The sequence below is a fragment of the Podarcis melisellensis genome (assembly GCF_964234715.1).
Source record: "Podarcis melisellensis genome assembly, chromosome: 3".
In the NCBI taxonomy this organism is placed as follows: Eukaryota; Metazoa; Chordata; class Lepidosauria; order Squamata; family Lacertidae; genus Podarcis; species Podarcis melisellensis.
In genome coordinates this window covers 69379582-69396557 of record NC_138530.1, presented here as the reverse complement: position 1 = coordinate 69396557, position 16976 = coordinate 69379582, and the positions used below count along the sequence as shown (strand labels likewise).

Below are 16976 nucleotides of genomic sequence, written 5' to 3'. Positions count from 1 at the left end.
TTGGATACACACTGATTTATTTTACTGCTCAGCAGCCCTCCGTGCCCCATCCCACAATGTTAATGAGTGTTTCCCATCTCTCTAGAGAGACTTTTAGGGGAACGCAAGTGGCTGCAGGGGAGGAGGGAGCAGGAAACTCTATTTTCTTAAACTTCCTTAAATTAACTTACCTTAAGATCAAATCCATTATCTACCATGCTTCTACTGCCACTAGTGGGAGCCAATGAGAGCAAGGGTTCTACCTCTTTATACAAGAAGACCATCTACTTGAACCCTCTCATGCAGTGTTCCAGCATTTGAGGATATAGCATTGGCTAGTCTCCCAGTGAACATACTCAAGGGAATCTCTCTAAACAATGGTGGCTGCTGCAACCATTGTTGGACTACAGTACCCACCATCCTCTATCCCAGAGCTTTCCAAACTGTGTCTCATGACACATTAGTGTGTTGGCTGCAGTGTGTAGGTGTCTTGCATGAACGCTCCCCACACTCCTCCCAGGGCTGGAAAGGGCCTAGTTTAACTTCCAGTTTGCTAATAAAACTGAACTACTGTGTCATGAAATGATGCATGTCTAAAAAGTGTGTCACCAGTGAGGAAAATTATAGACATTTTGGAGTTATTAGAGGTGGATATTAACAGGAAAGCTGTTTTGATTTTTGTGGACGTGGAGAAAGCCTTTGACAACATTTGCTGGAGTTTTATGAAGAAGAATCTCCAAGGGATGGGGGTAGGCCAAGGTTTTGAAAACGGTATAGGTGCAATATATTCTAAACAAAAAGCTAAGTTAATAGTAAACAATGTGGTTACGGAAGAAATACCAATAGAAAAAGGGACACGACAGGGATGCCCAATATCCCCTTTGCTTTTTATATCAGTCCTGGAGGTTTTGTTAAATATGATTAGAAGGGACCAGTTGGTTAAAGGTATTCAGGTCGGAGTCAAAAATTACAAGTTAAGAGCATTTGCAGATGACCTAGTGTTAACTTTGCAACAGCCAGACACTAGTACCAAAAGAGTATTAGAACTAATTGAGAAATTTGGTCAAGTAGCAGGATTTAAACTGAACAAACAGAAAACGAAAGTGTTGGAAAAAAACTTAACAATGGAAGAAAGAGAGAGATTTCAGAGTGAAACAGGGTTGGAAATAACAAAAAAGTGAAATATCTGGGGGTGAACTTAACATCTAAGAATGTGAATTTATTTAAAGACAATTATGAAAAGTGTTGGACAGAAGTTAAGAAAGATTTAGAAATATGGTCTAGACTGAGACTTTCCTTGTTAGGCCGAATTGCTGTCATTAAGATGAATGTATTGCCTAGAATGTTATTTTTGTTTCAGACGTTACAGATTTTAGACAAGATGGACTGCTTCAAGAAGTGGCAGAAAGACATATCCAAATTTGTCTGGCAGGGCAAAAAGCCCAGAATAACATTTAAGATTTTAACTGATGCAAAAGATAGAGGGGGCTTTGCCCTGCCGGACTTAAGACTTTATTATGAATCAGCAGCTTTCTGCTGGTTGAAACATTGGCTGCTTCTTGAGGATACAGACATTTTGGATTTGGAAGGGTATGATAATAACTTCGGTTGGCATGCATATTTATGGTATGACAAGGCAAAGGTGTACAAAAGTTTTAAAAACCATATTGTTAGGAAAGCACTATATAATGTTTGGATTCGATATAAAGACTTGTTGGAAAGTAAAACCCCCAGGTGGTTGTCACCAATGGAAGCGAAGGCGGTGAAAAAACTTAATATGGATTCTAAATGGCCAAAATATTGTGAAATCCTAGAACAAGATGGTGAGAAGTTTAAACTTCAGAGTTATGAGAGACTAAAGTTCAAAGTTCGAGATTGGTTACATTACCGTCAGATAAATGAGACATTTAAGCAGGACAGGAAAATAGGATTTCAGAAGGAGAGGTCAAAGTTAGAAACAGAACTGTTAGAACCCAATACTAAGAACTTGTCTAGAATGTACAATTTGCTGTTGAAATGGAATACACAGGATGAAACGGTGAAATCAGCTATGATTAAATGGGCACAGGATATCGGTCATGACATTATGTTTGCTGACTGGGAACAGTTATGGACCACCGGTGTTAAATTCACGGCATGTAATGCCTTAAAAGAAAACATAATGAAAATGATCTATAGGTGGTACATGACCCCAGTCAAGCTTGCAAAAATATACCACTTGCCCAATAATAAATGCTGGAAATGTAATGAGACTGAAGGTACCTTCTACCACCTTTGGTGGACCTGCCCAAAGATTAAAGCCTTTTGGGAAATGATCTATAATGAAATTAAAAAGGTCCTTAAACGGACTTTTCCAAAGAAACCTGAGGCTTTTCTCCTGGGCATGGTGGGCCAACTGGTGTCAAAGAAGGACAGGACCTTTTTTATGTATGCGACCACAGCAGCAAGAATTCTTTTGGCAAAGTATTGGAAGATGCAAGAACTACCTACTCTGGAAGAATGGCAGACAAAGGTGACGGACTTCATGGGACTAGCAGAGATGACCGGCAGAATCCGAGACCAGGGGAAAGAGACAGTGGAAGAGGACTGGAAGAAGTTTAAATTATATCTTAAAAACTGTTGTAAAATTGAGGAGTGTTGAGATGCCAAGGGGTAAGAAGTAGAGAAATACAGCGGGAACTATTAGGTTTAAGGAAATCTAATGAAAGGAAATTAATAGATAATTTGATCAAAGGGTTGCTAAAGAACTTTGGAATAAGGATGCAGCGAAAGGGAGGTATGGGGAAGTCGGTATATGTTTAATGTTGTGTACGTTGTTGTTATGTAATGTGTCTGTCTTTTATTATGTGTTTGAAAAATCAATAAAAATTCTTATAAAAAAAAATAAAAAGTGCGTCACCAACATGGAAAGTTTGGAAAGGTCTGCTCTAACCACTGACTATGCTGGCTGGGGCTGATGGAAGTTGCCATCCAGGCGGAGAAAGGCTGGTCTGCATGGTCTCTTAGTAACACCAAACTAGCATGTACAATTGTTTTGAAATTATTATCAAGACTGTAAATATTAAATGATTTTTTTTCCAAAAAAAAATTCACAGCAAAAAAGTAATCCTGTAATGTATAAAGCTATAAAGTACAGACATTTTTCAAGTGGGATCTGTAACAGCAATGAAGCAAAGTTGTATGACTTGTACAAATAACAAATGATAAATGTTATTGAAGGGCTTTAATACTCTAACCAAGGTGTTTTTGCTCAAAGTAGATTCTCAAAGGGCGTTTTGAGGTCATATTAATGCAACTTTCAGAAATATGTTCTGCACACCTTTATTCTATTACACAACACAGCAAACATTGTATCTTTACATTCTTTTTTATCTACAATCTCAATGGAATAATGGTTTGGGATTTGTTCATTTTAGGATTTTATTATGGGATTTAATGAATTTTTTTTTGGAACTGAGGCAACCACAAAGTTTTCTGAAAAGATTATTGCAATCTAATCGAGTCATGAGATAAGCACTCCCCTCTTCTTCTCATGATGTTTCCAGAAACATAAATATTTACAACTTTATCTACTCTGATTATTCATTCTTTGCAGAAGCATCCATATTTTCTGAAAGCAGATAAGTACCAAAGAAATGAATGCCATTTTGCTTAGTTCCTATCATCATGAAGAATATGGGCCTATTATCAGGAAATGCTATGATCTGGAAATCCATCATAGCAGTCCTACAGAAAAGCACAATGTAACTTGGAGAGCAATGCCCATGGAACACTCTTGATAGCAGAGCATGTGCTAACAGAGCAAGCATGGAGGCTGCAGAGGCACCAGCTAAGGAGTCAGGTCATGTTCAAGGCTCTCTAGGCCAGCTGCTGGTGATCAGTGAACCACTCTGCCTTAGGCTGTCAGACAGGATTCCTCAGAAGTTCCTCCTAGACCAGCAGGTCCTGTATGGTCACTGCCAGGACCAGGGCCATCTTTAGCATATGCGCCGCCGGGGTGCAAAGATCCACCCAGCGCCCCAAAATTAACTTTTTTACGCTTACGCCTTATCTCTTGTTTACAAAAGAAGGGAGGAAAAAGAAATGTGTTTCTCGCTTAGCATTCATCGTAAAATGAAGAAAAAATGCAGCTCACGGAATTCATAGTGTGTTCTCTAGGTGCGTTTTTGCGGAAATGGAAAACTAAAATTGCATGCTGAAATGCATGTGTAGTAGAGCCCTAAGTACTAAGTAGTTAATCAAAGAAAATGCCGACAATTAGTGAAAATAAATACTATTTTTCAATGATTTCTCTAAACGAATTTGAACTGTAAGTGATGAAATGAAAATGTGCCGTTGTGAATGACAAGCGCCGCTGCTGGCGCATCGTGTCTTTGGTAAATAAGCACACAAAGTTGAAAGTCCTTTAGTGAAACAGTAGGTATATATTTTGGTAATATCTGGGTATATATGTATTTTGTTTTTCTAGCTTGATGAAAATTATTTATTATTTCATAACAGATAGATGGTTAAGAGCATAGGCGGCTTCAGCAGTGGGTGCCTGGCGCCCCCCAGAATTCGGCGCCGGGGTGTCCTGCACCCCTTGCACCCTCAGTAAAGACGGTCTTGACCAAGACTCCCACAAGCAACTACCTGTGAACCTAAAGAACCAGATGCCACCATTCACAGCTGTTCACAGATACAGTGGCACAGGGAGTATACCAGGAGTGAGACTACGGAGTGGAGGAGGAGTGCCTGTCTTCAGACCAGATGGTTGATTCTCTGACATTCTCCACAGAGGAGTAAAACAACTTCTGGGGAGCTGTAAAGTGGCCTTTTGTGGCATTTACAGTTTGCTTCTGCTGCAAATGTGCAAAGCCACTATTTTCAGACTGTAGTCCCGGAGAGCAAAAGTCTATCACAGCTGTTACATCTGCCTTTATCTGTTGTTTTAAGAATGCATTTTTTGCAATGTTCTCCTAGTAAACACTGCTAATTAGAAACAGTAGACAGAATGCTGCTTAAAATCCTAATATGTAATCTTAATGCACCAATACTATGTAATACTGGAGCCCCTTATGCTGCTGTTAGAGATCTCTTTCCAGCTGTCAATGGATAACATCCCTGGATTCCTGCTAATTGGCTGTACACCAAGGCAAACATCTCAGCTAATTTGAGAACATAGTACCGATTAGTTCTAGATAAAGTATGAATATTTATAAAGAAAGAACTAATAATGAGAGAAAGGCAGAGATGGAAACCAGAAAAAAGGGAGAAAAAACACCCTTTCAGATGCTTTAATAAGATTTTTAATCCTTCAAGCAACTGACAAGAATATTTAACTGTCATACTTTCAGAATGGAAAAGACAAAATCATCCTTGTGTATGATCTTTGTTCCTAAATAAAATGCTTAGGGGATTTAGATTTACAGAGCTTTTCTTCAGGCACAAATAAAAATAAAGCAAATGCCTTTTAAAATTGATGGCTTGGATTCCAAGGTGCTCTTGTATGAGCAGAAACACACCTCAGCTTGTGCAAGCCCCCTGCTGATTTCCTCTTCCGGCAGCTATCCCTGAAGCCAGGAAAGCGAGAGGGGCTTCTTTCTATTTTCTTTCTATGCTATTTCCCCCCCTGTTTTCCAGAACTCTCTCCCACGATCTCCCTCTCTCAAGACCAAAATATCTTGAGTTGAAGCTCTGGGGCCAGCTGGAGGACATGTAAGAAAGCAACGCGAAGCCTCCGGAGTGCAGCAGGAGCTCCCGCTGCACTTCGGAGGCTTCTGGTGGCTATCCCTGAAGCCAGGAGAACGAGAGGGGTCGGTGCGCACTGGAGGCTTCGCGTTTCTTCCGCTGCAGCCATGGAGCCTGCATTCGCTCCATAAGACACACATACACTTCCCCTTACTTTTTAGGAGGGGAACAGTGTGTCTTACAGAGTGAAAAATACGGTACATACTTTTAGAAATAGAAACAAACAAACAAACAAACAAACAAACAAACAAACTATTTTCAAGACCTGAACAGCAGTGTCAATTTAGTCAGCAAAGGTTAAAATATGCTTTTAGTAGCAGGCTATGGGAAGTGCTTGCAGGCCATGTGGCACAATCAAAGTCCAAAAGTGCTCTACAAAATTGCCATTTCCTATGGACAACCTACAGGTGCCCCCCTACTTATGCTGGGATAACGTTCCGGAGCCCTGCACACATAAGCGAAAATCACATAAGTGGGGAGCACCCCCCCCTGTTTTCCAGCACTCTCTCCCACACTCTCCAATCCAGACCAAAATATCTTGAATTGAAGCTTTGGAGCCAGCTGGAGGCCGAGCAAGAAAGTAGCTGTTGTACTACCCCATGCATCAGCTGTAAGTCAAGGAGGCTGAGCAGCCTAAAACACTGCTGTGCCTCCAGTCTCTTCGGGGCAGTAATATAGATTCCTCAAATGGAAGAGATTTTACTAGAGATAATGTGTGATTTTACCAAAATACTGACACATTTCAGCATTGCTTAGCTTATTCAATCTATAAACAATTCAACATGTGGTAGAATGGATATCATTGTAAGCTGCTGAAATCCACATTAAAAAAAATGAATAATGTGTTGTTTGCAAACTCTTGGATTAGTACATCAACAGAAGGAAGACCTGAGCTCCTATACAGTAATAACTTAGCTTGAGTGTGACAACATTCATTATCGACTCTTACCATGCTGAATTATAATTATGAAAATCAGTAATTTAATTGGCATCTACTGCAATGAAAACAAGCTTAACCAATGTTATGATTGGAGTGCAAGTGCCTCCTTGTGCTTTCAAAACTCAGCCTTCCTATCAGGTATTCAGTCACTATATAGCTAAATGGCCAGTTGTTAAGATACACTGAACATGTTATAATGTGCAGTAATATTCATGCCTATATGAAAAAAGGATGCAGAAAACAAACGCTCATGGAGAAAATATAGGAAAATGCAGCAGAGATCACCACTCATGTGAATGGCATGCTAGACAATAAGGACCACTTCACATATTTACAAGTTTAAATGTATCCATACAATGCTTGAAATGCACACCTAAGATTATAACAGGTGAATTGCAGCAATTGTGTTTATCATACAAGTACCCTTGTTATAAAACTGTGATTGGATGAAGATTGTTGTAGTGCAAAGTCCTGGCAAATCTAGGCTTGCCTGAAGTAATGTATGAAAGGGTTCTAATTTTTGTCAGCCTTCTGGCAAAGAACCTAGATGCAAAAATACAATACAATCCACAGCTCTGCGCTTTGATGGGCCGACTTGAGTCACAAATTTGTGTGCCATTCACATGGGATGAAAGGGATACAGAGCTCAGTAAGACTGGATTATCAAACTATGAGAAATGTACTGCTAGCCGGAGGGAAGAGCTAGATTTATTCCTGTTGGAAGAACAATAAAAATCCCAAGTGAAAATACTTTTGAGCCATTATCAACCTGTGTTAGGCTGTAAAATACAGAACCTGTTTCAAATTTCTGCACCAAAATACTTCTATCTTCTGATTAGGTATTAATAAACCATGCTATGCCAAAGCAGCATCTCAATTATATGCCATGCCTCAGAAATGATCACACTGAAAAATTAACATTTATGTCATGAAATGTTTAAATGACATGAACTATTTGAAGGCCATGAAATGCCACTAGAGCTATATGCTTTGCCACAACACATTGACCTGAGGTCTTCTGAAGTGGAAAATGTCAGGCAGGCTGCATGCTGAATCAAAATTTCTAGGAAGTTTAAGGTATTAACACCAGCCTTCCAGTAATAAAAAGGTTAATTTTAGAGTGTGCACTGAAAAAAATAATGGATGGCTCTAAATAGGAAAGTGAAAAGGACAAATTGTACCATGTGAACTCACCATAAAGAAACAGTCAAACCCAAATTCTTGAGGCATCTGGTTAAGTGCTATAACACATGTTGCATGTCCAAGATTGCAGGTTCAATCTTCGGCATCTCCAATAAAACAAACAAACCAAAGGACCAGGTGATGGGTAAGAACTCTGCCTAAGACTCTAAAATGCCATTTACAGTCAAACCAGGCAAAACTGTACAAGGTGGACAAAAATCTAAGGTGGTGTAAGATCAGTATTCTATAGGCTATTGAAGATGGTCCCAATTATTCCCAGAGAGGGATGAAAACTGTCTTATTTTCTAATTTCTTCTCTAGTAATAGGTACTGTTTGTTACTGTACACTCAGGAAATATAAGAGAGAAAAGCCAGCAGAAGATAGAACTGTGAGCAGAGCTGGCTAACTAGTGAGGCAGGGTGAGGCACCCATCTCAGGCCACCCTACCGCTAACACTGCCTTCCAAAACATTCCCTGAAGCAAAATGGGAACGTGTTGCTCTCTGCTCCACCACTTCCACTGCACAATGGAACACTTCCACCTCTTCCCCAATGAATGGGAATGCCTCACGGAATGCTCCTAGAGTTCTAGCACATGGCAGAACTGGAGGGGGCGGGGCACAGGGGCGGCAGGGGGCAGCACATTCCCATTTCAACTCAAATAGTGACATACAGGGCGGTCTTTACCCTGGAGTGCAAGGGGTGTGGGGCACCTAGGCGCTGATTTCTGGGGAGCGGCAAATGTATACCTACTATATACCGGTCCCTCTCGATTGGCAACAGTGAAAAGCAGTGGAGCCAAAGTCCCCGCCCCCCCTCCATCGCTGTGTTACTCTGTAGCCTCAAATATTCCCGACAAGTCAGGAAGCAAAAGCAGACATTTCCGCTGCGTCGTTGTTACAGCTGAGTGATTTTCCTCACCCCAAAAAGCTCAACAATTTTGAGTTCGCCTCCTCTTAAAAAAAGTCAACAACTTTGGCTTCCCTCCTCCCAAAAAAGCTCAATAAAAGTTAATTTGGGGGCGGCTAAACTAAATTTGGGGGCGCAGGGCGGATCTTTGCAGCGCATATTACTAAAGATGACCCTGGGGAAATAGGATTGGCTGCCACTGAGTGTGAGCTCTGATAGTAGAAACAATGACCACATGGCAATTTGGGTATATAATTGGATAATTGAAAAGATGTAGATTTTGGTGGTTCACATGTATCCAATCCATTTCGTGCTCACTTTGGGGGCGGTATTCCATCATTTTATCTCTTGGGCTACACATAGATCTTTTGCTTCTCAGAAAACTTTAATGAATCAGTCTGCTATTGTGCTTTTTTTACCCTAAAGAGTGTCAATATATTCCTGTGGTTATTTCAGTGCTTTGTGGAGCTCCTATTTGAACTAATGGAGTGTTGTTGGAATTAAATGATGCTCAAGCTAAATTCTTACAAGTCCTTTTACATATTCCAAGATGTGTTCCTAATGCAGCTATATTACTGGAAACAGGATGATGTCCTTTTGAGATAAGAGCTTGATTGGCAGCCTTAAAATTTTGGTTTAAGATCTTTGTCTTTAAAATACCAACTTGGTGGCTACCATATTTACCCAAGGATAGATATGATAGTGTATATACTAAGTCTATTGCCCAAAAATCTTGTTGCATCCTTCTTTCCTTCTTCAAATGATACTTAATTCTGCACTAGCTCTGGTAAAACAAAGATTCTAGGATATTTCCTTTCAGGACCCTTTGGCTCACATGTATAACCTGATCACATTGCTCCTTGAGCATTTCCTATAATGTTCTTTTTCAGTTAGTTGCTTATTTTAGGAATTCATGTGTAGTTAAATACTGCAGAGCTTTTACTCTGGCCAGATTGAATGTTTCATCATTTCAAATGCTCTGGGGTAGCCATGCTGATTTTCCTCTCTCCTTAGAGGTATGCCCTAGAAACAACCAGGAGGTGGAATGTGTGGAACATGTCCTTCCTTCTGTTTTGCAATTTCTACACTGGAGCTTTTCAGCAAATGATTGGTCTTTTATTGGCCAAATTACCAGGAAGGTTAGCTCAATTCCATGTTAAATATTTGCTGGGAGCAAAAATCCCATTGGTGACATTGATAGAGGCTAATATTTTTTTATCTGTGACAGTGAGAATTAAGGAGGAAATAACCACCAAAACTGGAGCAATTATTCCCAGGGAATTAACTGAGGTTACTTATTTTGTATACTACTGAGCTTTTCTTCCTTTTTGCACTTTTTGGTGCATATTCTGTGTATCAAATTTTGGTGTATTCTATGGTTAATTTTTGGTCTTGTTTCTGGTCTGTTGACTGTAATTAACTGATGGTGATAATTTCATGTTCACTGGGAAAAGGTGGACATTTTAAAAATATTCACAATTCAGATCCACCACCATACTTCCCACCCCCTGTGCATGAGTAGTGAAAGTGCTTCAGAATGTGCAGGGAGAGAAAATCCAATTGCTGCCACACATAAAGTAGTGGTTTGGAAGCCTTCTCACACTTGGGATTGGGCTTTGGGGCTGGGCTTGAAGGGAAGTGCTTAAAAGCTCCTCTGTGTGAGTGCAACAGCTTTTTCAACAGGTTTGGATCCTGGCCAAGGAAAATCTGACAATATGATTACAAAGCATTTCAAGCTTTGTAATCAAGGTTTCTGCAGCTCTGTTGCTCACCTGAAGGATATTATATACTACTTGCATTATATAGAAAAACAGTCCCACATTCCCATTGTTGGCAACAGTGCTTAGCTTTCTTGTTTGTTTATATTAAGTGGTTCCTGAATAGTTTGCAAATACGGTATATTATGCACTGAAACACTGAGCTTCCCAGGCCATTAAAAAAAAAAAAGTTTCAGAGCTTGCGTTTTGTCTTCAGAGACTGTTACTTCTCTCTCTTTTTCATTCCTTGACTTCAAATTTATAGTCTTCCATGCCTTCAATGCAGAAAATATTCAACTCAGATTGTTTGGTTGTGGCTTTTGTGGCCTATGGAGAAACTGCCATGTGCAGTCTTGGATAACAAACTGCTCTAGTTCATCTATGGGCAAAAATACATAGGTTTACAACTCGATTACTGGCTCCTTGGATAGTAATATATTGTTGCTTTCTGTTCCAAACTGGAGTAAATCATGACTAAATCATTTTTTAAAGTAGCATATCAATCCAAGTTCCTGACAGCTGCAAATTAGACTTCCCTGATCAAATGAAGTAGGGAGGAGGGAAAGGGGGTTAGTTTAAGGAAGCTGAATTGTCAGGCAAATTGCAGCTGGATAATTTTTAAGATAAAGCTGGCCAACATTGACCCACAGATTAGATTTTCCAAAGACAATAAGAAGATTGATATGATCTAGTTCTTTGTACTTTGAAGGGGGAATTATAGGGCTCGCAGTAAGGGGAACAGGAAGGAGGCAGAGGGATGGATTGAAATAATTTTATCAGACACTACTTTTTAAAATGAAATAAGTATACAACACAGTAATAAATATACAGCAATATTGTTTGGGCTAATTTGGAAAAAAAGGTTCATTGTTTTATAGTTAATTTAAATAATTCTGAATTAAACAAAAGGTAAAAAGTGAAAATGATGCAGGGAAATATAAAATAGTTTCTCTTCAGAGTTTATAATATTATTCTACCTCTTTTCTCCTGTTACTTCTTCCACTATGAATACAGCACAGAGCTGTCTACATTTCTGACTCCGCTGTGGCTCATCTAAATGTTATGTGAGTTTTGAGAAGTGAGCAATGGTAGAGATACAGTTTATTAATGAATATCTAAGTGACAGAAAAATCAAAAGCAGCATTGTGCTTAGGCTCCATCCCTCCCTCCCGTCTCTGATTGTGACCTGAATATTAACAAAAAGAAGACAAAATACTTGCACAAGCCACATCTTCTACAAAAAAATATTTTCTTGGTGCTGAAATAAATGTTCATTGTTACTAATACTATGCCTCGTTGTATTATTCTATCAAGCACTGAAAATGATTTCATTTTTATTTCCCTCTCTCATATTGCAACCTGTCAACAATATCAACAAATCAGATTAACAGTCCAAGGGGCAAACAAAAGGAGAGAAGAAATAGTTGGCTTTGGTGCATCTGGAATTCAACTGAGCAAAGGTACAGAAGGAGTCTATGAATAAACCACTTGCTATTTTCACTATGGAAACATCAGTACCTTTTTGGTCATAGACAAATCTGACATGAAAGGTAGTTTTTCATTCTTTGGAATCTGGAAAAGACCACTTGTAACTTAACCAATGTTACTTCCATCACATTACAAGCATGCCCTGTCTATGAGTGTTCAGCCCACAGTCTCAGAAGTACTTTTGATTTTGTTTTTGTTTTAAATATGAACATTTAATACTATCACATTAAATGTGCTGCAACACTAACATCTCATAAATACATGTGAGCCACAAATATTCTGGAAGGAATAGTGGCATTGGACCATGCTAAGTTTCTGAAAAAAGAAAAGCTTCTCAATAATAATACTAAAAAATATAATAGAATTGTAGAATTGGAAGAGTTCTTGAGGGTCATCTAGTCCAACCTGCTGCAATACAGGAGTCTCAACACGCGGTCCCCCATCCAGCTTTGCAAATATGCCAACAGCTTTATTGCTGCACCACTAGGATAGAAACACCATTTAATTCTTAAATTCCAGAAAGGTAACCGTGTGTTTCTGTTGCTACAAAAAGCAATAGCCGTACAGCCCCTTAGAATCTATGCTTTCATGATCCTGAGCCCACATCTCAGATTTATATACTGAAGTGGGTTCTTTTTCTTGAAAATCTATGCCACAAACTAGATGTGACATTAAATGCATTACTTGCAAATACATCAGGTTAAAAAGAATATCTTAGCAGGCATGAGCAGGTAAAAGCCACATCACATAGGGAAGGGAAGCTTAATCCTTTCTTTCCTACCATGGTTTTGTGTGAACATTAATTGCATAAAGATGCCAGCACTCTATATCCATCATAGTCAATGATACCCTGGTACAAGAAGGGATTTAATATGTGCAACCTGTACCAAACTGTACATTTCCAGATTTGAAGACATTAGGGATTTGAAGACATTAGGTATACCAGTCATTGTATACTTTCACTCCCTTCTCCATGGATCTCAGTTTCCTCAGTGACACCCAAGCCAAATGTTTTCATAGGAAACCCAAGTACTATGATGTTTATTACCCTATAACATTAAAAACAACAAACAAAATTTATGTGATAAAAGGAAATAATTAAATTTTCACCTGAACAAATATATCAAAAGAATTCTGGAGTTGGCTAACCAATATGGTACTAATGATGAACCTATACCTGGCATTAATTATGAAATAAATGATATATAATAAATACTTCCAAACTGATATCACATTTGTATAGGGCAATGGCAAGCACTTAATTTCAAAAGTTTAAAATTCCCTGGCCAAGTTTGCACATAACCTTAATTTCCACCCACCCACCCCAAAAGAACCCTGCTGTGACAACTTTTATTTCACCTATATTGAAGAGAAACCTTGAATGAGTCTGTCATTCATTCTGACAGATGCATTAAAGACTTCAAAAAGTTTAATTGCAAATGAAATTCTTCCATTTGGAGAACTGTAATATGCTCTGCAATCTCAGCTATAACTTAAAATTCAGTAAATACAGTAACTGAAGTAAAGTGGTGCCATCATTTTGAAAATAAAGATTATGGGTTTTGTAATTCATGTAGAGCTACAATACAGCCTATGATGTAAGAACAAAAATAGTTCTCCTTGTAAAAGGCAATTTGGCCAGAGTAGATACAGTAAGCACAGTGTTAAAAGGGACAAGTGTAAATTGCATGTTTCTATATCCTTCTGAAAAGCTCAAATTTCAGCACCCTTGCTATTTTTGCCACAGTTTGGGATGAGAACTAACTGTCCTTTGGCAATCAGTTTGAAGTAGCAAAGACCATTCAGTGTTATTATAAAAGAAAATAAATGTATAAATCACTTTGCAGGGATGTTAAGTTTAGATGAATTCAGTGCCCTGAAGTGCAGGTTTACCAGCTGTTTATTATATAAAATTGTTCCTATTATTTAACTGTTAAAAAGCAATTGCAAAAAATGTATGTAAATAATGTTGCTTAAATCTTTCTGTCGCTGGCCTTCTCAGGCAACAGTAGAAAATACACTTTAAAAGTATGCTGTCAGTAAAATCTTAAATGATATTTTCAAATACAATCTACATTTTAAAGATCCATTATAATTAACATGAAGACAGCAGTTTTCAAAGAAGCATTAAATACTGCATGATTTGTGTTTTAAAAGTATTTTCCTTATCAACCACTATATCCACCAAATACGGCACTGTAAGCTTTAAAAGACAAATTGTTTAATCTATTGTTCTTTCCGCAGGCTCAGAATAATTAGCAGCTCATTGTACTTAAAAAGGATTCACAATCTTTTCTATACGTAATTATAAAAATCATTATTGTGTGAATGGTGTCTAAGTCTAATGGCCTCCAACAAATTATACTTTTCACCCCAGGAGCAGTGAAGAACAGGATGGCTTGGTTTTTAAAAAACAGAGTATTTCAGTGATAAGAAGGCAATGGCAGAATTTTTTAAAATATGTATTCATACATGGGGACATTTGCACATATTCATTGTTATACAAAGCCAAATACTGTGCCAATTGTTTCCAGAAAATCAATATGAATTCCTTTCTTTGTTGCAAACGTGTTGTAAAACCAACCATACTGACTAGCATTCACTAGTCCATGGTTTGTAAACATATTCCAAAGGAACCATTTCTGAGTCAACTTTTCTGCTTTCCAACCCCTAAACATGTACCATGGAATACATGTGGATTGCAGGGGGCTCTGGAGACAGGGAAATTGTGGAGGCTGGAAGTTCAATTCACATGGAGTACTGGCCATGATCCCTACTCTCATTCCAGAAGAACTTAAAGTCATTGCATATGCCTAACCTTCCATGGCAGCTGACATTACAAGTGAAGATTGATTGAAGCAGGCAAATTGTCCTGGGAAACTGTGTCAGCCATGACTGTCTGCTGTTACTTCTCATGTAGGAACTGAGCCATCCTTTGGACATAGTCTGACAAACACGCTCCTATTCAGAAGCATTTTACAGAGCTTGTCATAAGGCCACAAGGAGTGCCAGGGTCAGGGCTTAGTCATTGTCAAATCTAAATAATGTAATGGTTTGAGATTTACTGCATGAATCATTAGTTTAGGTTAAAACATATGACAAGAGTGCCCAGCTGGGTCCAAGGGGTGATCCTGACTATTTAAAGGAGGCCATGGAATGACAAGTCATAAAGAAACCTGCTGGGGATCTGGACGGTGTGAATTACATCTTCAGCCAGTGCTTAACATTTATCTTCCTAGATAAAATGTTCAAGCAGGTGCTTTCCTGCAAACTGATACTGATTTTCTTGATATATTTCAGTCAGGGTTCAGACCTTTGCCATTCTCCTGGACCTCCCAGAAGCTTTCAATACAACTTCCCATGCTATCCTTCTGCCACTTACTGGGACAAGGTGGCAGTGTCAGGAGTGCTGAATTGTCTCTGCCAATGTGCTTGCACAGCACTGACCTCCCCACTGCCTCGCCCCTCTCCCTGCTGGTAAGTGGAAGCGACTCCGCTGCTGGGAGGTCAGGTGCATGGTACACCTGGAATTTTGGGAAGCATATTTCTATCCTTTGTTTTGTCAATATGGCGCTGTGGGTTAAACCACAGAGCCTAGGACTTGCCAATCAGAAGGTCGGTGGTTTGAATCCCCGCGACAGGGTGAGTTCCCATTGCTCGGTCCCAGCTCCTGCCAATCTAGCAGTTTGAAAGCATGTCAAGTGCAAGTAGATAAATAGGTACCGCTCCAGCGGGAAGGTAAACGTCATTTCCGTGTGCTGCTCTGGTTGGCCAGAAGCGGCTTAGTCATGCTGGCCACATGACCTGGAAGCTGTACACCAGCTCCCTCAGCCAATAAAGCGAGATGAGCGCCACAACCCCAGAGTTGGCCATGACAGGACCTAATGGTCAGCGGTCCCTTTACCTTTAATTGCCCTTTATGTCTGCTGCCCTGCAGAAAATATTGTCTTAATCAGAAACACAAGCAACATCCACAATGATGCACCCAAGACCTTGAATTTCCTCATTTCACTACAAATCAGACATTTAGGGGCCACAGAAAGTCCTTTGTATGCTGATGATGTCTAGAAAACATGGCTCTGAAGTCTTGGCCAGACATGAGGGCATTCTTAAAATATCTAGAAAGCGAACACTATGGAAACACTAAATAATGTATTAGTCTGCTAATCTATGTGGTACAAACAGCAGAACACCTTCTACCCAAATTTGTATTGGTAGCATTATCCATCACAGAAGGTGACACTGCCATGACAGATGAGAAGTATCTGTTTGGAGCTGCATACTGAGTTGTTTGTACCAATCAAGAATGCTGATCTTCAGATAAAAATTATAGTCAAATTATTTTGTTAGATGCTTTAAAATTTCTTTATTTCTACTGGGTTTCCATAAGCATCACACTACCTGCAGACAGTATTTAATGATATTTGAGAACTTTTCTTAATCTTTGTTTTACTTGTATAGTTTTTATTGTTATACAGCACTGTAGCATTACTGTGATGTTTAGTGGTTTATAAGTATTCCTAACGAATACATAAATGAATACAGAAACATACTTGTTTATTGCTCACATACGACGTAATCAGAAATAGAGCCACTTCAGGCAGTGAAACACACCACCTCCATCTCCATATAAACATACCAAGGCCTTTGGAAAACATTTCCATGTGGTACCACACAGTGAAGAGTATTGTTCCACTCTTCCACCTCACATAGATGGTCAGATTACATTGAGACTCTGTATCAGAACTGAATATCTCTAGCTCTGGTTGCATGGTGTGGCATCTTACAATGTAGCTGAAATCCTCTATATCATAACCAAATTGAAGAAGATGGGTGGGATTCAAATGGAAGAGGATGGGCAGCATTTTTTTTGCTTATTCTCCTTTTCCCCTGTTTTGGGCAGTCCCTTAGCTCCCATGAGCTTATTTTCATGGAGCCCTGTATGTGGTAGGGGGAATCAGGGGAGGGGGGGGGAAATCCCTCCTGTCCTC

At 39.2% G+C, this 16976-nt stretch overlaps 2 protein-coding genes across 9 annotated transcripts in view; one reads left to right on the top strand and one right to left on the bottom strand.

The window, feature by feature from the left end:
- HS3ST5 (heparan sulfate-glucosamine 3-sulfotransferase 5) overlaps nt 1-16976 on the bottom strand; it is a 137892-nt gene that overhangs the window by 90021 nt on the left and 30895 nt on the right. The window contains exon 1 of one of the 8 annotated variants that reach the window (XM_081905746.1): nt 7844-8262. The exons of the other annotated variants lie outside the window; for them this stretch is intronic. The gene's annotated coding sequence lies outside the window, so the exon portion shown is untranslated. Of the gene's footprint in view, nt 1-7843; nt 8263-16976 lie in introns of those variants that run through there. 8 annotated transcript variants of the gene reach the window in all.
- The window catches only part of LOC309366315 (uncharacterized protein), a gene marked incomplete at its 3' end in the record, with an annotated part of 76432 nt that overhangs the window by 53717 nt on the left and 5739 nt on the right, over nt 1-16976 (top strand). The window contains exon 5 of the mRNA XM_081904767.1: nt 11881-11957. Within this exon, the coding sequence (XP_081760893.1) occupies nt 11881-11957 (77 nt within the window). The remainder of the gene's footprint in view (nt 1-11880; nt 11958-16976) is intronic.